This window comes from Carcharhinus amblyrhynchos, chromosome 20 (genome assembly GCF_965287045.1).
Source record: "Carcharhinus amblyrhynchos chromosome 20, sCarAmb.v2.hapA, whole genome shotgun sequence".
In the NCBI taxonomy this organism is placed as follows: Eukaryota; Metazoa; Chordata; class Chondrichthyes; order Carcharhiniformes; family Carcharhinidae; genus Carcharhinus; species Carcharhinus amblyrhynchos.
In genome coordinates, this window is record NC_137343.1 from 49,622,679 (window position 1) to 49,647,150 (window position 24,472).

General features: G+C 43.7%; 1 protein-coding gene across 1 annotated transcript in view; it reads right to left on the minus strand.

Moving 5' to 3' along the window:
• The window catches only part of crkl (CRK like proto-oncogene, adaptor protein), a 65,571-nt gene extending 41,821 nt beyond the window's left edge, over window positions 1-23,750 (minus strand). The window contains exon 1 of the mRNA XM_080208585.1: window positions 22,916-23,750. Within this exon, the coding sequence (XP_080064711.1) occupies window positions 22,916-23,725 (810 nt within the window). The 5' untranslated portion in view covers window positions 23,726-23,750. The remainder of the gene's footprint in view (window positions 1-22,915) is intronic.
• Window positions 23,751-24,472: the final 722 nt, after the last annotated feature.

Here is a 24,472-nt window from a genome sequence, read left to right on the forward strand (position 1 = left end):
CAACCTTTTTTAAAAAAAAGGGCAAGTAAAGCAGCTGAAATTGGTCCCATCCTGGAAAGAAAGATTTCTCTTCCAGTTGCAGAGTCAGCTGACTGGCCACAAACTTTGCCACAGAGCAGCAGGAAAACCAGAATTGCTGTGTGGATCTACGAAATGCTCCACTGCTCCAGAGGACTGTTTGCTCTCGCTGCAGCATCTGCAAAACCACTTTGGTGCTGTTGCTTCATCCTTTTCTGTGGTTTGGTGGTTTAATATGCTAAGTGTTTTGATCCCATGTTCAACAGTGTTTCACAGTTGCTAATTTAATGTATTTCTCCTCCTACTGAAAGAACTAATTTTCCAACACTCATTTCTGGCAGAGTTTCCCATGCTACACTGCGAATCTGACGTACAAGACAAATGTTCAAACAAACAGAAAACCAGAAGTATCAAAAAAACAGCTGAGCTGATCTTCACCCAGGATCCCTAAACTGTGCTCAAAGTCACTGCTTCCAGGATTAAACTCCTTAGGTATCAACTCACATGTCCTCAAAATACTACCAGAGGATTAGAATTCATGTTGAAAATTAGATTTAGTTTGCTTTGAACGTTAAGTTTGCCAAATTTCTGTCCCATGCTGGTCTTATGCTGAAATGGTAAACCTTGTGTCAGGACCAACCAATTCCCAAATAAAGTGCAGCAAGACTCCCGAGTGGGGGGGGTGAAAGGTAGGTTAACCTCAACGCTTTGGCTCACGTTACAGAAACCTGACTGGCTCAGTCCTCAGGCTGTTGGAGCTTGAAACCTACTTGACCTGAACTTAAATGCTGAGGGGGCAGGGACGAGTTTACCCATGTGAAATCTCTCTCCTAAACAGCTCAGTATTCCCACCAACTAGGAGCCAATAACGTAAACAGCATCGAATGGATTTTGAACTTGAGATGCTGACCAGCAGCTGCCCTGTCAATGCATCCGGAATTAGAAAATCAGCACATGTTTCAAACTCATGCTCCAAACTCCTACAAAGGAGAAAGTGCCACCACTAAATAACCAGGTTCTGGTTAGGTTGATGGAAAAGCTGGCGCTCAGGTGCTGCAGGGAAGCAGAGAACCTGGCTGCAGCTGTCAGCAAATAAACACCATTATTCCTCTTGCTTCAGAATTCACAATGCAGCATTTGACAAACAGGTTCAAACTGGAATGCAGGCTACCCCTCATGAATACTACTGCGACTGGGCTCGAGTAGTTTAAAATTTATCCTCTTAGTTCCTTCCCTGGCCCCTTTAGTGAACCCATCGAAACATTCTATGTTTTGGACACAGCAAGTCCAATTTGATATAATAAAAGTACTGCAGGTGCTGGAATCTGAAACAAAAACAGGAAATGTCTGGGGGTCATCCTGACTTGAAATGTTGGCTCCACTCTCTCCACAGATGCTGTCAGACTTGTTGAGATTTTCCAGAGTTTTCTGCTCAAATCCAATTTACTGTTGATTCCAGCAGAAATTTACTCAGTGTGAAATTCCATTGCTGACTACTGAAAGGCACTGATGACCTGTGCTTCCCCAAACCTGATGCAAATGGCAGAGTAAGGAATATGTCTGGCCATGAGGCTAAAGATTGGGCTGGAATACAATCTTGTTGCTGATTGTCCACACTGCCTCTTGGATGCCCACTTCAGAGCTGATAGATGGGTTAGAATGGTTATATCCACCATGTCCAGATGACTCAGGAATTTGAGCACCTCTATCAAATCCCTTCTAGACAGAGAGAGAGCAGCCCCAGCGTCTCCCATCTATCCACATAACAGAAGTCTCTCATCCCTGGAACTACTCAGAAATCATTCCTGCATTCTGTGAAATGCTTTCACGTCCTTCCTAAAATATGGTGCCCACAGCTGGACAATACCATTGTTTTGCCAAGGTTCAGCATAACCTTGCTTTTGTACTCTCTGGCTCGATTTACAAAAGCTGAGGATCCTGTACGTTAAATGAACTGCTTCTTCAACATACTCTGCTACCGACTATTTGGATACGCATATCCACAGATCTCTCAGCTGCTGCATCCCTTTTAGAATTACACCCTATGGGCCGAATGCAGTGTAGGGACTCTATGATTCTAAATTGTCTTTCCTTGTACTTCCTACCAAAATACATCACTGCACACTTTGCATTCAATTTCACTGGCCAGCGCCCACCTATTGTACCAGTTTGTTTAACTAATTTCTTCTGAAGTCTGTTATTCACAAATTTTGGAGTTGTAATCTGCACATCCAAGTCCAGATCATGAATAGAGATTAAGAAAGCAATAGTCCTAATACTGACTTCTGAGGCACTGCCCTACATACCTTCATCCAGTTTCAGAAAGGACCTTGTTCTTTGGCCACGCTGTCACTGCCCTGTGGGCTACAAAATTGGTGAGAAGCCTGTTATGTGGCACTTTATTAAATGCTTTTCAGAAGTCCACATACCCATCCACACTAGCCTTCCTTAATCTATACTTGGCCTCGTGTCAGTCAATTTTATCCTAGATTATCACTTCCATTACAGAGGTTAAACAGACTGGGCTATAATTGCTGTGCTTATCATTTCACCTGTTTTAAAACAAAGATTTAAACATTTACAACTCTCCAACTCAGGGCATCACCCTTGTAAAGTGGATTGGAAGATTATGGCCAGTGGATTCACAAGTTCCACCCTCACTTTTGTGCAGTATCTTCAGATACAGATGATATAGCCCTTGTGACTGATCAGCTATTGCCAGTCTTTTTACTACGTAAGAACCTAAGAAATAGGAGCAGGAGTGGGCCATCTAGACCTTCGAGCCTGCCCCGCCATTCAATAAGATCATGGCTGATCTGAAGTGGATCAGTTCCACTTTCCCACTTTCTCCCCATAACCCTTAATTCCCTTGCCTACCAAAAACCTATCTACCTGTGTCTTAAATATATTTAGCGAGGTAGCCTCCACCACTTCAACGGGCAGAGAATTCCAGAAATTCACCACCCTTTGAGTGAAGAAGTTCCTCTGTTCTAAACTGCTCCCCCCTTATCTTGACGCGGTGCCCTCTAGACCTGCTGTCCTTTGAGCAGGAAGAATCTCTCTACGTCTACCCTAGCCATCCCCTTCATTATCTTATACGTCTCTAAGATCCCCCCTCATCCTTCTAAACTCCAACGAGTACAGACCCAGTCTATTCAGCCTCTCTTCATAGTCCAACCCCCTCATCTCCGGTATTAGCCTAGTGAACCTCCTCTGAATTCCCTCCTGCCAAAATATCCTTGCGCAAGTGTGGCAACCAAAACTGCACACAGTACTCCAGCTGCGGCCTCACCAGTGCCCTGTACAGATGCAGCAAGACCTCCCTGCTTTTATATTCTATCCCCCTCGCCATAAAGGCCAGCATCCCATTTGCCTTCTTGACCACCTGCTGCACCTGCAGACTGGGTTTTTGCGACTCGTGCACAAGGACTGCCAGGTCCCTCTGCACCGTAGCATGCTGCAGCTTTTCGCCCTTTAAATGGCAATAGTAAAGTACATTCTTTATCAATTTTCAGCTCATCCACTATCTCAATTATTTCCACTTTCATTGTGACTGCCAGCACCATCATCTTTACTAAAAACATTTGCTGAATACTCAATAAGTACAACATGCTCCACGCAGAAATAAATGTTGTCCGTCCCTAATCAACTCCACTCCTCCTATTGCTACCCTTTTACTATTTATATGCCCATAAAAGAAATTTGGATTCTTTTTTATTAATGTTCTCTTTCATGATCACAAGAGCTCTGGTTTCGTTTGTCTCACTATTCCCTTATGAGAATGTACCTTGACTATGCAAACCATCTTCTTCACTATTGCATTAGTTTTGCCAATTATTCAACGGTTACACAACAGGATTTGATGCCAGGCCCAAATCTATTTGCTCTCCCACTGGAAGTGGCCTACCTCCAATTAATTACTTCGAGGTAAAGCACAGATAAAGTCAACCTCAGTGTGCCTCAACCCTATCTAGATCAGTGCAATATGCCTCTGCCTCACACCTGCAATGTCATTACTTCCTTGCGCCTATTTTAAGTGCTAAACCAGGGACTGCTATAGCTGCAAACTGTTGCTAATGACATTAACCAGGAAATGAAATAGGATTTCCAAATTTTTTTCACAGAATTAATAGAACCCCTACAGTGCAGGAGGCCATTCAGCCCACTGAGTCTGCACCAACAACAATTCCACCAGGCGCTATCCCTTTATTCCACACAGAATAAGGAATTGAGGTCAAGTTGAATTTTCATCCCATGGTCCAAAACTAGATGGAATCACAGATGCCAGTAGCAAATGGCTGGAGTCCAAACCACTGTGGTGCTAAGTTCTCCAGCTGTGTACTCCTGCCAAACCAAGGAACAGGACACCGAACCTTGGTAACTCCAGGCCCAAGGAGACAAGAGAAGACAGAGAATGCATCAGCCACAGTTCATAAACTAGACCACTATTCAGAACTCAAGATGTAATGTGTATGTGGATATTTTAGGAGCCTAGGCTTGGGCCTGATAGCATGAAGTACACATGCTGACAGCATGCATTATACCTGCACAGTGGCACCTAGATGAAATATTTGAGGAATCTCTCAGATCTGTCGAACACTATAGCTGCATATCACCAACTTGAGAAATGGCAAAAACTGGAAAACAGATATTCTAAATTGTAAATGCCAAAGCCTCACATCAAAGACCCGCCAATAGGTAAAATAAGTGTTATTTTCTTTAGTAATCAAACCATTTCTAAAACACTATTGTGCCCCAACACAAAATTGGCTACACTCCATCTGAGTTGGCAAAGATGTCTGAATTACACAGTTAAATGCTGTACTGTCTGGAAGACAGTAAACATTAAGAAACTTGAGCCAAATATTCATTGCTTGAGGAAGTATTTCATCAGCAATCTTCTGGAATCAAGACTTTCCCCTCCCCCAAAATCCAAACATAGCCCTTGTAACAGCTGCAAGCACCATAACAGCATTCACAGACCAGCATTGTTGTGTTGCTTATTCTTCATCCTTTCCCCCGGCACAAGCTTTAAACAAATGAATGAATGATGGCTGGGTGGAAGCTGAATTCACCAGCAAAATTTCAACCACACAAAGCCCTGGGAAACAGAATCCTGCCACAACATGAGCTACACCTGCAGCAGTCTAAACACATTTCGATGTGCAAACTAACCCAATAAACTCAACATTATATCATGATGTATTGGTTCGAAAGCTCAGTATTTTGGGCTGGATGGGAAGAGGAAGGGAGACCTGTACGAACAAGCTGGCTCTCCAACAACCCCAGTCACTAATACTACAGAAGTTTTAATTCGTCCCAGAGATGCCAACATCACTGGTCCAGACAACATTTGTTGCCCAGCCTAAATGAGTCATCACCTTAAACCACTGCTGTCATTTATGCGTTGTAGGCAGACCCATAACGCCACCAAAGTTCCAGGATTTTGATCCAGCAACAGCAAAGGAATGGTAATACAGTTCCAAGTTAGGTTGATTTGTAGCTTTGTGGGAAATCTGCAAGCGATGGTGCCTTTGTCCTTCTAGGCAGTAGATGTTGCAGGTCTGGAAGGTGCTGCCTGAGCAGCCTTGGTTAGTTGCTGTAATGCATTTTATAGATGGTACACACTGCTGTTTGTTTGGGGGAGGGGGTGGGGGAAGAGAGACAAAGAGAGAGAGAGAGAGACAAACAGGCTCCTTTGTCTCGACTGGTGGAGAACTTCGAGTGTCGTTGGCCTCTTTCAAGGTCAAACCAAATAAACAAACTCAAGTTAAATCAGGACAAAGTAAAAGGGATAGCTCCTCAAAAGGAGGGGAACAGCCTGAACAAAATCAAAGCACAAAGGAAACTTGAAAACTAAAATTAAAATATTTTAGGGTCGATAATGCACCCCAACCCGTGGTGCCCAACGGGCACGGAAAGCATCAATTGTGCCTGCGGAAACCGCATGCTCCCTCTCCAGGGACACATGGCCGTGAACGTAGCTGCGGTAGAGGGGCAAGCTGCACTCATCCAGGTAAGTGGAGACTATTCCATCAAATTCCTGACTTGTTTCTTATAGATGGTGAACAGGTTTTAGGGAGTCAGCATTGTGACTCAAAGCAAAATAGGTGTACACAGGGGATTTCAATACCAACAGTAGAAAGTGCAGATGAGAGCTGTTTAGTTACATTAGTTACCATCGAACATAGATACTATGGGGTTAAAAAGATACAAGATAAAAAAAGATATAGAATAAAAAAGATAATGGGAGCTTGTAATAAAGGGAACATAAGAACTGTGGAGCATTTGTGATGGTTTCCTGGAACAAAATGTTGTAGAATCAACTAGGCAAGGTTAATCTCAGTGAAAGATAAAGAAGTGATATAATACCAATGAATCCCAGCTTAAAATCAACATGCTTCAGTCCCAAACAAAGGTATTAAACAAAGCTAATTAGACATATGTGATAAAGGTTGGCTGAAGCTGATTGGGTAAATCGACTAAAAAGATAAACACAATAAGTAAATAGAAACATTACAAGAAACAAATCAAAATATTATATAAAAATACATTCCATTGAAACACAAAAGGTAAGGAATATTAGATTAGAACAGTACAGCACAGTACAGGCCCTTCAGCCCTTGATGTTATGCTGAGATATGTCCGAACCCAAGATCAAGCTATCATTCTGGTGTGCTCCACGTGCCTATCCAACAACCGCTTGAAAGTTCCTCAAGTGTCCGACTCCACTATCACAGCAGGCAGTCTATTCCACACCCCAACCACTCTGAATAAAGAATCTACCTTGGACATCCCTTCTATATCTTCCACCCTGAACCTTATAGTTATGCCCCCTAGTAACAGCTATATCCACCCGAGGAAATGGTCTCTGAGCGTCCACTCTATCTATCCCCCCATCATCTTATCAACTTCTATTAAGTCGCTTCTCATTCTCCTCTGCTCTAAAGAGAAAAGCTCCAGCTCCCTCAACCTTTCCTCATAAGGCCTACCCTCCAAACCAGGCAGAATCCTAGTAAATTTCTTCTGCACTCTCTCCAATGTTTCCACATCCTTTTTATAGTGAGGTGACCAGAACTGAACACAGTATTCCAAATGTGGTCTCACCAAGGTCCTGTACAATTGTAGCATAACTCCACAGCTCAAATGCTAACCCCCTGTTAATAAACGCTAACACACTATAAGCCTTCTTCACGGCTCTCTCCACTTCAGCGGCAACCTTCAGAGATCTGTGCATATGAACACCAAGATCTCTGTTCCTCCACATTCCTCAGAACCCTGCCACTGACACTTAATCCACATTCAAGTTTGTCCTACCAAAATGAATCACCTCGCACTTATCAGGGTTAAGCTCCATCTGCCACTTTTCGGCCCAGCTCTGCATTCTATCAATATGTCTTTGCAGCCTACAACAGCCCTCCACCACTCTTGGTGTCATCAGCAAATTTACTGACCCACCCACCAGCCCCCTTCTCCAAGTCACTGATAAAAATCACGAATATCAGAGGACCCAGCACTGATTCCTGTGGTACACCGCTGGTAACTGGTCTCTAGTACAAAGATTTTCTATCCACCACCACCCTCTGTCTATGAGATAGCCAGTTACTTATCCAATTGGCCAAATTTCCCTCCATCCCACACCTCCTTACTTTCTTCATGAGTCTACCATGAGGAACCTTATCAAATGCCTTACTAAAATCCATGTATACAATATCAACTGTTCTATCTTCATCCACACACTTAGTTACCTCCTCAAAGAATTCAATCAAATTTGTGAGGCAAGACTTACCCTTCACAAATCCATGCTGGCTATCCCAGATCAAGCTGCATCTTTCCAAATGGTCATAAATCCTATCCCTCAGGACCTTTTCCATTATCTTACCGGCCACCGAGGTAAGACTAACCAGTCTAAAAGCTTATAATGCGGCAGAGAATAGTCGTAAATCCGAGGATCAGCAGTGTTTTAGAAACCAAAGAACAACCAGGTTGACAAGGTAAAATATAGCCAAGAATTTACAGATTGTGAAAGCTTCCACAAGTATTTAAAAAGGAGAGTAGCAAGTAGCTAAATTACCTTACAAATAAAGACAGGAGAACAGATCCCAGGGAACGCGGAAATGACAAGACATTGAACTCACATTCTGCATTTGCCAAGGGGCTAATAACAGGAACTGAAGGTAATTAACATTTCCTGATGGTTCTAAAAGAGATGGTGATGGTGAATGTGCTGATTATAAATTCTTTTGCAATTCGCTGGATTCTAGAACAGTTCCTATGGTTTGGAAGTTGGTAAATGAAAATCACTATTCTAGGAAGGATGGAAAGTGTAAACAGCAAGCTGATGCGGTCATCGGGACAATGCTGAATCCAATTAAGTCTTAACAATGCACTTAAAAAAATCATATGATCAAAGTCAGATGGGTTTTAAGAAAGGGAAACTGTACTGGACAAATTTATTTCAGATTGAGGATATAACGAAGATAGAGGGGAACCAGTAGATACAGTATTCCCTTAGTTTCCAAATACCACACAGAGGGTTAAAACGCATGCTAAGGGCTCATGAAGTTAGCGTATTATACACAATAACTTCCCCAGCCTAGAAATCTATTATTTTGCAAGATGCTCAGGAATTCTTTGAAAAGAACCTGAACATCATGTGCATAATTTTAGCACAGTACTTTGAAAGCAGAAACATGGAAGAGGTGGATAATGAAACCATTTTCATTACTGCTTTATAAATCATTGTTTTAACTTCAAATAAGTATTTACATCTCTGGTGTTTTCTGCTAGGCTTAGGCATTCTTATGTCATTCTACAATCCAGAAAATTCTGAAATTCACTTAGTCCTAGGCATTCCAGGTTGGAGAGATTACAGTGTATTAGAATGGATAGAGAATTGGAAAACAGATTATAAGGAAAGAGTGGAGTTAAATGGACATTTGGAAGTTGGCAGGCTGAGAATAGTGGAATGTCACAAGGATCAGTACTGGGTCTGCAGCTATTTATAATCCATATTAAAGACTTAGACAAAAAGGCTGATCAAAACGTAATAAGAACAGAAAGTGCTGGAAATACCTAGTACGTCAGGCAGTGATGGTAGAAAGAAAGTTTACCTTTCTGATCTGTGACATTTCATCAGAACGTTCAAACAAGTAACACAGCCAGGTTTGCTGACAATACTATGTTAGGTGGAACTGTAAACTGTGAGGATACAAAGAGACTGCAAAGAGATATAGAGGGATTAAGTTAACAGGCTACAAGGTGTCAGAAAGTATAATGTGGGAAAGTATGAAATTATTCACTTTTCTAGAGGGAAAAGGAAAGCAGAATATATTTAATGTTCAAAGAAACTTGGGAAAGATTGCACAAGGAACAAAGTTAGCATGCAGGTTTGGCAAGCAACTAGGAAGACAAATGGTGTGATGGCCTTTATTACGAAGGGACTAAAGTACAAGAATGAAGACTTCTTACTACAATTGTATAGTGCTTCGCTGAGACCATACCTGCAGCGCAGTCTGCAATTTTGGTATCCGCACTACTTGCACACTGAAGGTTCACCAGATTGGTTCCCAGGATGAGGGTTGGATGGAGAGAAATTTGTTGAGTGTATTCAGGAGGAATTTCTCATTCAATATGTGGATGGCCCGACTAGAGAGGGGGCAAAACTTGACCTCCTCTTGGGAAATTAGGAAGGGCAGATAACAGAAGTGTTACTGAGAGATCACTTTGGGACCAGTGACCATCATTCTATTAGTTTTAAGATAGATATGGAAAATATAGGTCTGTCCCAAAAGTTAATATTCTAAATTGTGGAAAATTTTCATGGTATCAGGCAGGAACTTTCAGAAGTTAATTGGGGGAGTCTGTGAGAAGGAAAAGGGATGTCTGGTAAATGACATGCTTTCAAAAGTGTGTTAACCAGGGTTCACGATAAACACATTCCTCTTAGGGTGAAAGGCAAGGCTGGCAGAAGTCAGGAACCTTGGATGACTCGGATATTGAAGCCCTGGTCAAAAAGAAGAAAGAGGCACATGACATGCATAGGCAGCTGGGATCAAGTGAATCTCTTGGAGTATACGGAGTGTAGAAGTAGAATTGAGAGAGAAATCAGGAGGGCAAAAAGGGGACACAAAATTGTTTTGGCAGATAAGACAAAGGAGAATCCACAGAACTTCTACAAATACATAAAGGGCAAAAAAGAAAACCAAGGGAGAGAGTAGGGCCTCTTAAGGATCAACAAGGTAATCTATGTGCAGATTCACACAAGGGATGGGCGAGATCCCAAATAAATATTTATCATCAATATTTACTGTTGAGAAAAGCATGGATGTTAGGAAATAAATAGTGATGCCCTGAGGAGTGTACATATTAGAGGTGGTGGTGCTGGAAGTCTTGAAGCGCATCAAGGTAAATAAATCTGTGGGACCTGATGAGGTATATCCTAGGACGTTGTGGGAGGCTAGGGAGGAAATTGCGGGTCCCCTAGCCAAGATATTCGAATCATCGATAGTCAAAGGTGAGGTGCCAGAAGATTGGAGAACGGTAAACGTTATGCCTTTGTTTAAAAAGGGCTACAGGGAAAAGCCTGGGAACTACAGGCCAGTGAGTCTCACATCTGTGGTGGATAAACTGTTGGAAGGTATTTGGAGACAGGATCTACAGGCATTGAGAGATGTAAGATGATTAGGGATAGTCAGCATGGCTTTGAGAGTGGAAAATCATGTCTCACATATTTAGAGTAACCAAAAAGGTAGATAAGGGCAGTACAGTTGATGCTGTCTATGTCGACTTTAGCAAGGCCTTTGACAAAGTACCGCATGGCAGGTTGTTGCATGAAGTTAAATCTCATGGGATCCAGGGTGAGGTATCTAATTGGATACAAATTTGGCTTCAGAGGGTAGTTGTAGAGTTGTTTTTCAAACTGGAGGCCTGCGACCAGCAGTGTGCCTCAGGGATCAGTGCTGGGCCCACTGTTATTTGTCATTTATATTAATGATTTGGATTAGAATATAGGGGGCATGGTTAGTAAGTTTGCAGATGACACCAAGATTGGGGGACAGTGAGGACGGTTATCTCCAATTGCAGTGGATCTTGATCAATTGGGCCAGTGGGCTGACGAACGGCAGATGGGAGTTTAATTTAGACAAATGTGAGGTAATGCATTTTGGTAATTGAACCAGGGCAGGATTTATTCAGTTAATGGCAGGGTGTTGGGGACAGTTACAAAGAGATCTAGGGGTACTTGTTCATAGCTCCTTGAAAGTGGAGTCACAGATGGACAGAGTGGTGCAGGAGGCATTTGGCATGCTTGTTTTCATCTGTCAGAACATTCAATACAGAAGTTGGGACGTCTTGTTGAAGTTGTACAAGACATTGGTAAGGCCATATTTGGAATACTGTATACAATTCTGATCACCCTATTATAGAAAGGATATTATCGAAGTAGGAAGAGCGCAGAAAAGATTTACTACAATGCTACCGAAACTTGATGGATTGAGTTATGAGGAGAGGCTGAATAGACAGGGACTTTTTCCTCTGGAGCGTAGGAGTCTGAGGGGTGATCTTATAGAGGTCTGTAAAATAACGAGGGGCATAGATAAGGTGGATAGTCAATATCTTTTCCCAAAGGTAGGGGAATCTAAAACTCGATGACATAGGTTTAACGTAAGAGGTGAGATATACAAAAGCGTCCAGAGGGGAAATTTTTTCAGAGGACGGTGAGTGTCTGGAACAAACTGTCAGAGGCGGATACAATTTCATCTTTTAAAAAGCATTTAGATAGTTACATGGGTACAATGAGTATAGAAAGGTATGGGCTAAATGCAGGCAATCGGGATTAGTTTAGGGGTGTCTAAAACAGGATGGCATGGACAATCTGGGCCGAAGGGCCTGTTTCCATGCTGTAAACCTCTATGACTCTATATGACTGGCTGGGTAAATTAGGCTAATACTCTCTGGAGTTTAGACAAGTGAGAGGCATCTCATTGAAATACAAAATAATCCAAAGGGGCTTGACATAGAGATTGTTTCTCCTGGCTGGGAAATTTAGAACATGGAGTCACTGTCTCAGGATCAGGGGTCATTTAGGACCCTGGAACTGTTGATCCATGAGGGCTGTGGATGTTCCACCACTGAATATACCTAAGGCTGAGACAGAGTATCAAGAGATTAAGGGGAGCAGGGAGGAAAGTAGAGGCAGAAAACCAGCAAAATGGCAGAGCTGGCTGGCAGGTCTGTATTGTCTACTCCTGCTACTATTTCTTATGTCCTTATGGTACACACTTAGTTTGTTAACTTCTCTCTTTTTACATGCCTGCAGCAGTTTGAAGTTTACTCTTCATTATTTATCATTTTGCTGAAATCCAGTGGTTGCTGCACTGACAGAAAACACTGTCATGGACCTAACACAACCTGCATTAAAACATTAAAAATGTTTTACTGGTTACCAACAGACAATGCCTTAGTCCCCAACTCAGCCACCTAACACTATGACAGTTGTTGAAGCTCCAAGAAACCATCTACCAATTGCTGCAGATGGGGTGTCCCGAAAAACATACCTCATACATTCAACCATTAATTTTTCACCTTCAATAATAGAATAGTAACCAAAATAGAATAATCTTAATGCTCTCAAAATACTGTTCCCCAATTTTGAGAGCAGAATGTATAATTGCACAAATAATGAGAATCTTTGTACTACTGATTTAGACAACTGTGTCACCTTCAAATTCAACAATTGGGACAGCCTCCCTTTGGACATCCAGTCCTAAACAAACTCCACGCTTCCCAAAAACCCCTTATACACATGCTTGCCAGCATTAAATTCCTTCATACATCTCACCAAACAGCTCCACATCCATTAACCTCAATCTACAATGCCTACCCCAATATATGCAACTCAAAACCTTCGTCCTCATCTTTTGATTTGATTTGTTACACGTACTCACATTGTGAAAAGTGTTGTTTCTTGCACGCTATACAAAGCATACCATTCATAGAGAAAGGAATGAGCGTGCAGAATGTAGTGTTACTGTCGTAGCTAGGATGTAGAGAAAAATCAACATAATGCAAGGTAAGTCCATTCAAAAATCTGACAGCAGCAGGGAAGCTGTTCTTGAGTCAGTTGGTATGTGACCTCAGACCTTTGTATCTTTTTCCCGACAGAAGGTGAAAGAATGTCTGGGGTGCGTGGGGTCCTTAATTATGCTGGATGCTTTGCCGAGGCAGTGGGAAGTGTGGACAGAATCAATGGATGGGAGGCTGGTTTGCGTGATGGATTGGGCTACACTCATGACCTTTTGTAGTTCTTTGCAGACTTGGGCAGAGCAGGAGCCACATCAAGCTGTGATACAACCAGAAAGAATGCTTTCTGTGGTGCATCTGTAAAAGCTGGAGAGACATGTCAAATTTCATCTACAAGTCTTGCCATGGCCTTGACCTATTTCATCTCTGCAAACTGGAACTCTTTATCCTCTCCCTTTGCTTGCATTCCTAGCTCTATATATACACAAGCTCCCAGCCATTTTGATTCTGTCTTTCAAATAACTTCCCGGCATCCCAACCACATTTCTTGCCCATAGCAGCTGTCCCTCAAAGCTTTCCTTCCTGTCAATACCATTTCCCCAGCCTTGCAATGTATCTTTAAAAGGCATCACTTTAATGCAAGATGTTTCTTAATCCAATTATTCTCACAACATAAAACTGTAAAAGCAGTGGAGCACTATATTTCATTGAAAACCTGCACAGGACTACATACAGATCCCCAATATTCTTTCCATCACTACAAAGCTCAGGCTAAACATAAATATGCCAGTGTTGATTAGAAATGACAGGAATAATAAAGTCCTCTAGATTTATATGAAAATGACTAAAAAGTTATGCAAAAATTAATATGGGTGATTGCGGAACAGTTTATTCTCTGGACTTTTGATTAGAACATTGATTTCCTAGTGTATGCAGTGAACCAAGCTAGAACGTGCTTGATGCGGACAGTCAGAATATTGATGCCAGATTGGATATTTAACAAGTTACAACAGATTATTCCTGGCCTTACAACTTTTCCAACAGCCAAAATAATCATCCAGTGACCCCAATTACATCCACAACTGAAGCCTCATCCAGACAACACCCCTTTATGTGTTAAGTCCACAATCTTCATCATCTTAGCTTTTGGTCTGCAAAACTGGAGGGTACTCACCCAAATCACTGTAACTGTACTCCATTCGTTACTGATTGTGACTGACCCAAACATTTCCGATAGCTTCCACTTTCCCAGCATCTAACTTATCATCCTGTCCCAAACATACATCAGTTGAATAGGAATTAACGTAACACCAATTTCAAGTCCCAAAATTAAATTGAGAACAGAAATCAAGTGAAGAGCAAAAAAAATGAACTTAACAAGGAAAACAGACTGGAGGGACTGATTGTGGACAAGTCCCCAGGACTGGATGGAATGCATCCAAGGGTTCTGAAGGAAATGGCGGAGGTGATAGTGGATGCCTTGGTGATTATTTTCCAAACGTCGCTGGATTCCGGGGAAGTGCCGGAAGATTGGAAAACGGCTAATGTTACGCCGTTGTTTAAGAAGGGTGGCAGGCAAAAGGCGGGGAATTATAGGCCGGTTAGTTTAACGTCTGTTGTAGGAAAAACGTTAGAATCCGTGATCAAGGAGAAAATAGCGAGGCATCTTGAGGAGAATTGTTTGGTAGAGCAGACGCAGCACGGCTTCGTTAAGGGGAAGTCGTGTCTGACGAATTTATTGGAGTTCTATGAGGATGTGTCTAGGGCGGTGGATAGAGGAGAGCCGGTGAATGTGGTCTTTCTTGATTTTCAGAAGGCGTTTGACAAGGTGCCTCACAAGGGGTTATTGCAGAAGGTCAGGGGGCATGGAGTTGGGGGTAGGGTGTTAGTGTGGATAGAGGATTGGCTGTCAAATAGGAGGCAGAGAGTGGGGGTCAATGGGTGCTATTCGGATTGGCGGTTGGTGACTAGTGGAGTGCCCCAGGGGTCGGTGCTGGGGCCTTAGCTATTCACCATTTATATAGATGATCTGGAGGAGGGAACCGAGTGTATGGTGTCGAAATTTGCTGATGACACCAAGATTGGTGGAACTGCAAATTGTGCGGAGAGTCTGCAGAAGGATCTAGATAGGCTGGGCGAATGGGTCAGGAACTCGCAAATGGAATTTAATGCTGGCAAATGTGAGGTTGTCCACTTTGGTAGGAATAATGGTAGGAAGGGCTATTACTTACGTGGCGAAAAACTGCAGCATGTGACGGTGCAGAGGGACCTCGGGGTCCTTGTGCATGAGTCGCAAAAACCCAGCCTGCAGGTGCAGCAGGCGGTCAGGAAGGCGAATGGGATGCTGGCCTTCATAGCGAGGGGGATTGAATATAAAAGTAGGGAGGTCTTGCTGCAGCTGTACAGGGCACTGGTGAGGCTGCAGCTGGAGTACTGTGTGCAGTTTTGATCGCCGCACTTACGCAAGGATATTTTGGCCTTGGAGGGAGTGCAGGGGAGGTTTACTAGGCTGATACCGGAGTTGAGGGGGTTGAACTATGAGGAGAGGCTGAATAAACTAGGCTTATACTCGTTAGAGTTTAGAAGAATGAGGGGAGATCGCATTGAGACGTACAAGATGTTGAATGGGATGGATAGGATAGAGGTGGAAAGGCTCTTCCCGCTCAGAAAGGACAGTAGGACTAGAGGGCACAGCCTCAGGATAAAGGGGGGGGGGTGGTTTAGAACGGAGTTGAGGAAGAACTTCTTCACTCAAAAGGTGGTGAATCTCTGGAATTCTCTGCCCGTTGAAGTGGTGGAGGCTGCCTCGCTCAATATTTTTAAGACGCGGATTGATAGGTTTTTGATAGGCAAGGGGATTAAGGTTTTTGGGGAGAGGGCGGGAATGTGGAACTGAGCCACGACAGATCAGCCATGATCTTATTGAATGGCGGGGCAGGCTCAAGGGGCTAGATGGCCTACTCCTGCTTCTTATGTTCTTATGAAAATGTAAGAGACACTAAGACATTGAGGAGTTGTTCATTAATCTTGAGCATGGATATTTAAAGCCATTATAATGAACTTGAGGTGAACCAATGTGTGGGCCGCACACAATTACACAAAGAGCCCCAAACCTGTCAGTGTACCAAAAGGCTCCATCTTCTTCCTCACCACTGAAGTTTCTTTCATCCTGTTGGCCTGTAGCCTTCCCTTGCCTACTTTCAAAGCCTGAATTTTGCGCTTTCCAACTTGCAGCACCTTAGTCTATTTCTGTCTTCCTCTTTTGTTTCTCCAGTGTCTTTTGCTCCGTTCCCCTCATCTAACTCTTTCTTTGGCCTTGAATTTCTAGTTATTTGTTTACCTGCCTAGGTCACGTAACAAATCACTGATAGTTCTAACCTCCCATCGCCTAGGAGGTTACCAGGGAGTCAATGTAATCCCATGGGCCATTGTTAGTATCTAATAGGTCCATTGATGGATTTTAAACATTTGGTAGTTTTTAGTCAATTATACTCAGCACTGGGGGAGATTGTGTTCAGAATGAAAAAATAAACTCTACGGTAAAGCTGCAACGTATCCTTGACTCAAGAGTTTGCTTCACAACTACGGCTGGGAATTTCCCTAGCATTGGTAGCAGAAAATGGTTGCTGGAAAGTGACACTTGGATTCTAGGATTTTCTTCCAAACAAAGTTAGAATTGGGGTTAATAAAAGAATTGTAATTGGAGAGTCTCTGAAGAAAGATGACTGAAACCAGATATAAGATGGTAGGATGTAATTTTTCACCATTGTTTTGTGAAACAGAACCTATTAGAAGGACCTATTAGAAGTACTTCTGTCCTTCAACACAAGAGGACAATCCACAATATCAGGGACTTGGATATCTTGCAAATGCTGCAGCCAGCGGAACTCCTCGTAAGCCAAACATTAAAAGACAAGCTTGAATATGGATCACAGAAACCAGCAGCAAGGCATTACTATATTCTGAAAAAGTCGTATGGACTCAAAATGTTATCTTGATTTCTCTCTCCAGTTCCAAGTTTATCCAGCATTTTTCATTTTTATCACTGCATTTTGAAGATTTATCCCTATCCAGTATACTGCAGATCAGCCACAATCTCACTGAATGGGAGAATGAGCTCGAGGGGCTAAATGTCCTCTTGGTTCCTAGTTAATCCAGTTCAAGTGATTTTATAGATTCAGAATCAATCTCCCACCTGCCTCTTCAAGAAATTTTTCCTCCAGAATTAATAACTGTACCATCATAGAATTATTACAGTGTAAACAGAGGCCGTTCAGCCCATCAGCTCTGCACCAGCTATCCAAATCAGCATTTTACTGAGTGACACTCTCCCTGTGAACCTGTACATTATCTTCAATTATCTAATTCCCTCTTGAAAGCCTTAATTGAACGTACCTCCACCAAACACTCAGGCAATGCCTTTCAGGCCTTAACCACTCACTGTGAAAAGGTTTTTTCTCATTTGCTTCTTTTGTCAATTACTTCCAACCCATACCCTCTCATTCTAGATCCTTTCACAAGTAGACATGGTTTCTCCATAGCTACTCTGCCCAGGCCCCTCATGATTTTGAATACATTTATCAAATTTCCTCTCAGCCCTCAGTGTCTTACACAAGTTCAACATCACCTCCTTGCCTTTGTACTCTATGCCCCTGTTAATAGTCAAGGATATTGTCTGTTTTATGCACTTTTAACTTGCATTCCAATGATTTATGCACATTTACACCCAGGTCTCTCTGCTCCTGCACCCCCTTTAGAGTAGCATCCTTTATTTTGTACTTCCTCTCCACATTCTTCTTACCAAAAATACATTACCTCACGTTTGTCCATTTTGAACTCCATCTACCAACCTCCATCTATCTGCCCATTCTACCAGCTTGCCTATGTACTTTTGAAGTTCTGCACACTTCTTAGTTCACAATGCCTCAAAGTTTTGTTTTGTCTGCAAAGTTTGAAATGGTTCCTGTACTGTCTAGATTAATATACATCAGAAGAACTAGAGTTCCAATGCCAATCACTGGAGATCACCACTACAAACCAGCAGTTCGATAAACATCTACTGACCATTACTGGTTCCTGTCACATAGCCAATTTTGTACCCATGTTACTGCTGTTACTTTTATTCCATGATATAACTTTTCTCAAGTCTGCTGTGAGACACCATCAAATGCCCTTTGTAGGTCCATGTATGCCACATCAACAGCATTGCCCTCATTAACCCTGTGTTAACTGTTCGAAAACCTCCAATAAGTTAAACATGATTTTCCTTGTGAAATTCATGCTGGCTCTCCTTAAATAAATCTCCATGTAGAACACAGAACCCAACAGTGCAGAGACACACCCTTCGGCCCATCGAGTCTGCACCAAACACAACGTGACTATTAATTTTGTCTTGAACTACAGTCTCTCGAAACCACCCCCCCCCCCCTTACACACACACACAAAGTTAAACTGACTGGAATGTATTTGCTGGGCTTGTCTAACAAAGACTGAAAAATTCTGGCCAGTGTTACTAGAATTTCCACACATTTCCCTCGGTATCCTTGCAGACATCTCATGTGACCACCTTAAGTACACGCAGTCTTTCCAATACCACCTCCTTATCAATTTTAAATCTAATGACTGAATTTCCACCTTGTTCACCATGGCCTGGGTAGCATCTTCTTCTTTGGTAAAGTCAGATGCAAATATTATTTTAATCCATCACCAAGCTCCCTGTCTCCATCTATAAATCCCCTTATGGTCCCTAATCAACCATATCTTTTTTTAATCACCTTTTCAGTATTTATATGTCTACAGGTCTTTAGAATTCCCTGTTATGTTACCTGCCAGTCTCTTTTCATACTCCCATGTTGCTTCTCCTGATTTTTCACCTACCCTCTCAACTTTGTGTTCAGTGTGGTTCTTAGTTGTATTTTCTATGCAACACATATCATAAGCACAATTTTTCTTTGTGACCTTAATTTCTCCCTCCATCACCCAGGGAGCTCTGAATTTATCTGCCCCACCTTTCCCTTAAGAGAATATTTCTTGACATGTCCAAACCATCTCTTATTTGAAGGTAGTCCCTTGTTCAACAACTGTTTTTTCTGCCAATCTTTGAGTCCAATTTATTCAGCCTAGATCTGTTCTTACCCCAGTAAAGTAGACATCCCCCCAGTTAATTATTCTTACTCAAGATTCCCTACTGCCGAGTCATCCTAAGCCTTGAATACCACCACTGTCCCCGAAATGTTCTCCCACTGAAACCTGATCCACTTGGCCCACTTCATTCCTAACAGCCCAGTCCAGCAGTGTCACCTTTCTCACTGAGCACATACTCATGTAGAAAATTCTACTGAACACACTCCAAGATCTCTTGTCCCTCACTCCACTTACACTACCACTAACCCAGTCTATATATGGATAATTAAAGTTCCAAGTGATTATAGTGATGAAGTCACAATTCACAGAAGCACAGAGCAATTTACAAAAATGCCAGCCAATTAAGAACAATTTAGATCAACTTTAATTCCTTTCTATTTTTGTTTGAACAATGAACTCCAAAGGGAGAAGGGGAAAAATTTTAAGAGGAACCAGGTAACCTATTACCATGAGAAGCACAAGTTAATGATTTCAACTGATGATACAACGTTAGCACAAACTCAACATTGTGACCACAGTCGAAAAAATGAAAAACTAGGCTAACCAGAAATCCTTAGCACTACTTTATAATTCTCAACTTCTCTTTTTAAAAAGTCAGATTGACTGTGTAATGCATGAAAATACAGGCCAATCTGTTTGGACTGTAATGCCACAAGTTGCCTTGAACTGTTTAGGTGATTGGAATCTGAGCTCTTTGACTTGCATTGAACATATTCATGGAAATTCTCCCATTGACATGCCATCAGCCCCATAACCTGGTTATGATCTGTTTAGTTGATGGCTGTCTGCAAGTTCCCAAAGCTAAAATCAAACTGACAAGATAAATATAATTTCTCTGGTTTAAAACAAAAACAGCACTTTTACTTGACACAAATGAATAGTACCCAACCAGAACATAGTGTAAGACTTAAAACCTATATCAATCATCATTTACTCTGGCATATACAAACAGTGTAGATGTATTTCTACAGTGCTCATACTGCAAACAGAAGGTCTGGTGGCACTTCCACACACTGCCTGATCAACAGTTAATAAAATTGTGAAAATCTTGCTGCAATACCAACTTACAAACGCAAAAATACAATGCAAATTTAGGAAATGACAGAGCAACTTCAAATGGGAGGATTGGCTCTCTTGACCACAGTTGAAGAATTATATCACGTTAGAAAAGGACCAGCTTAGATTTTACACTATCCTCTCAGAAATATCTTCCATTGACCCTTGTTTCATACTTACAATTTCAAAAACACACACCTTGTTTTCAAAGGATGGCAATAAATACAGTCATCAAAAGTTAACAAGCAGATGGCAATCAGCCAGTCTGAAATAATTGTTATAAAGCTGTCTACACATCTATTGTGGATTGTCCCTTTTGTTACCGTTTCCACTCTTGGCAGAATCAGTAACATATTTCTTACATCTGGCTCTTCAAAACATGACACTTTCCAAATTCAAGTTAACTTTAAACACTAAACTTGTATATATTCTGTGCACTTTCAATGAAGATTATCTAATGCTGCTGTAGGCTCTCTTACAACAGGGCTGTCTGTCAATGCAGACAAACTGCCCTCTCACAGGCCTCCACTGACCATGCATTGTGACGAAGCAGGCCAGCTCCAGGTCACGCATCTCAATTGGACTGCTGGCGACCAGCAATTGCAAATTTACATTCAACCTCAATACTCAAACAGGCAATTGGTAAAGTCAAAGTAACGGCTGCTGAATAGGTAGTGGGTTTGAGAAATCTCTGAAAAATGTACAACACAAATCATCTTTTAAAATAATCCTCTTAAGCAGGAATGCAACAAGAGTCAAAGGTAAAACTTGAAGTGTTCAAATTTCAAGTATCCAAAGATGATATCCAGACAAAGTTCCTCTAACTCTAGACTAAGCTCATATATCTCAATCTTTCTTACACTTTGTTTTCTCACTCAGTGTGATTTACATGAGGGAGGCTTGGAAATGTGTAGGTTTAAAGAGCTGCTGTCTCACTGGTGGACCTTCAATCAAAATGCCCATCATTTGAAATATACAGATTAATAGGAACAGACTTTTGCCAAGCTATCCATCCAGTCAAAAACTGGGCCTTCCCTCCTGAAGAGGGAACTATCAGAGGCCAGACTCCTCTTGAACAGCCTGTTTGTGCCATACCTCGCAGATTTTCAAACAAGTTTAAAACATTCACAATGCAAATCTTTTACTCTGACTCTCTTGGCTTATTTCAGGTATTATTTGAGATTCAACATTAAACCTTTCTATGACTGGTGTTACTGGTTATCAGTATTCCTATGAAACGGTTCATATTTACATCTGCATTTTTTTAAACAGTTATACAGCAAAGATGACCACTCATCTCATTGTACAATGCCTCTCTGGAAAGTGCAACACTCTTTTCCCATTGGGTTTCCAATTATATGCAAAATTCACTTTGGACGTTACTGAATGTGCCTCTACCTCCTTTTCAGAGAGTGTGCTCCAAATAATAATTTCTATCAGACCTCCCCAAACCCATTCTTGCCCTGCTAATCAACCATACTGCCTGTGGGAAAAGAGTTTTATGCCCTTTTCACTCATAAGTATCTTTTGAATCTCCCCACAGCCTTTCAGCTGCAGGAAGAATAAAGTTTATTACTGACACAAGTAGGTTTACATTAACACTGCAATGAAGTTACTGTGAAACTCCACTAGTTGCCACAGTCTGGTAGCTGTTTGGGTATACTGCAGGAGAGTTTAATATGGTCAATGCACCTAACCAGCACAGCTTTCTGACTGTGGAAGGAAACCTGGAGGATACCCACTCAGACACAGGGAGAAGGTGCAGACCACACATGGACAGTAACCCAAGCTGGGAATCAAACCCGGGTCTCTGGTGCTGCAAGAACATAAGAAATAGGAGCAGGAGTAGGCCATCTAGCCCTTCGAGCCTGCCCCGCCATTCAATAAGATCATGGCTGATCTGTCGCTGCTCAGTTCCACTTTCCCGCTTTCTCCCCATAACCCTTAATCCCCTCTCCCATCAAAAACCCATCAACCCGCGTCTTAAAAATATTTAGCGAGGCAGCCTCCACCACTTCAACGGGCAGAGAATTCCAGAGATTCACCACCCTTTGAGTGAAGAAGTTCCTCCTCAACTCTGTTCTAAACTGCCCCCCTTTTATCTTGAGGCTGTGCCCCCTACCCCTAGTCCTACTGTCTTTTTTGAGCGGGAAGAGTCTCTACACCTCTATCCTATCCATCCCATTCATCATCTTATACGTCTCAATGAGATCTCCCCTCATTCTTCTAAACTCTAACGAGTACAAGCCCAGTTTATTCAGCCTCTCCTCATAGCTCAACCCCCTCAACTCCGGTATCAGCCTAGTAATCCTCCTCTGCACTCCCGCCAAGGCCAAAATATCTTTGCGCAGGTGCGGCGCCCAAAACTGCACACAGTACTCCAGCTGCGGCCTCACCAATGCCCTATACAGCTGCAGCAAGACCTCCCTACTTTTATATTCAATCCCCCTCGCTATGAAGGCCAGCATCCCATTCGCCTTCCTGACCACCTGCTGCACCTGCAAGCTGGGCTTTTGCGACTCATGCACAAGGACCCCGAGGTCCCTCTGCACCGTCGCCTGCTGCAGTATGCAAGGCAGCAATGCTAACCACTGTGCCACCAGATAATTCTAACTTCAATATACTCTACAAGACTGTTAGTGCTCGTGTTGGCTGACTTGATTGCTGTACCTACCTCCAATGCCAGGGCGGTTTTGTCATAGGCACAGGGGACTCTTTTCTGGATGGCCCTGGCATAGACGGGTCCGTTCTGGGTGGTGGGCAGAGGGTTGGCGCCGGTGGGCAGGGGGCTGCTGGTCTGGGGCTGGGCGTAAGCGTGTGCGGGCTCGGGGATGCCGTAGCTGCTGGAGTTGCGGTAGCCGCCCGCCTGCTGCTGCTGGGGCGACGACTTGACCACCACCTCGACGTAGGGCACGGGGATCATGCCGAGTCGGCCGTCCTTGTTGCGGGCGCTCCACCACTGCTCCTCGGGCTTCTCCACGATCACCAGCAGCTCGCCCTTCTTGAAGGGCAGGTCCTCCACGTCGTTGCCGGGGAAGTCGTACAGAGTCCGCACGTACTCGGCACTGTCGTCGCCGGCCGGGCCCGGGGACGAGCCGGGCCCTCCCAGCAGGAGCTGATGCTGCTGCTGCTGCTGCTTGGCCAGCGCAGCGGCGGGCGGGCCGGTGCTGGCGGCCCGGGGGGCCGGCTCGATCAGGGTGGTGGTGTCCAGGTAGTGGATCTTGTAGAACTCCAGCAGGCCGGGCAGGTTGTCGAACTCCTGGTCGCCGATCTTGAACTTGCCGGGCAGGCTGTTGATGATGTAGTGAGACACCTTGGAGTTCTCGGAGACGGACAGCACGTAGTCCCCCGGGCAGGTGCTGCTGTCCCTCACCAGGAAAGTGCCGTGCCGCTGGCCCAGCAGCTTGGCCTGGGCCTCCTGCCGGCTCAGCACGCCAAAGTACCAGCTCGTCCGGTCCTGCGACTCGAACCTGGCGGCGGCCATGGCGCTGCCGCTGTCACAGATTTCACCCCCCACCCCAGCTCCCCTCCCCACCCCACCCCACCCGCCGCCGCCGCCCCCCCCCCGCCCACCCCCTCACCCCCTTCTTGGGCTAATCGAAGCCCAGGCCTGAACACCAGGCCCCGGGACACACTCAGTAACGCGGCGGCGGTGGTGGTTCCTGCCCCGGGGGGAGGGCCCTGCCGCTCACAACCGTGCCACTAGCTGCGGCCTCTTCTTCTTCCTCCTCCTCCTCCTCACAGCCGCCTCTTCATGGCCCGGAGCCGGTTGTTGTAAAGCTGGCTCTCTCTCTCTCTGTCTGTGTGGGGAAGGGGGCGGCTGCAGCTGCCTCCCGGTTCCCGCTTTCCCTCCGCCCGCCTTCCCGCTGGCCTCCGGGCCAAGATGGCGGCACTGGGCTTGGCCTTCGCCCGGCGTCCTGTCGTCAGCAGAGCAGGTCGAGTGGCGTGCCGACGTCAATGTGGAGGGTGGAGGGGGGGGGGGTGAAAACGTCGACCAACGTCCGCCTGCGTCGCGACGTAGCGTGTCGACCCGGCGTCTTCTGAGTAAGAGGTCAGCGTCGTGACGTCGTTAGTCACGTCGTACGTGGCCCTTTTGGCGGGAAGAATATGAACACCTTCCTGACTACCAAAAGAACATGATCCAAATGGACCAGGGTTTTATTGTAGTTTATTTCTGGGGCTGCTCCATTTAACATTATTGTTTCAAATATTATTTCCTGAGATGTGGGCA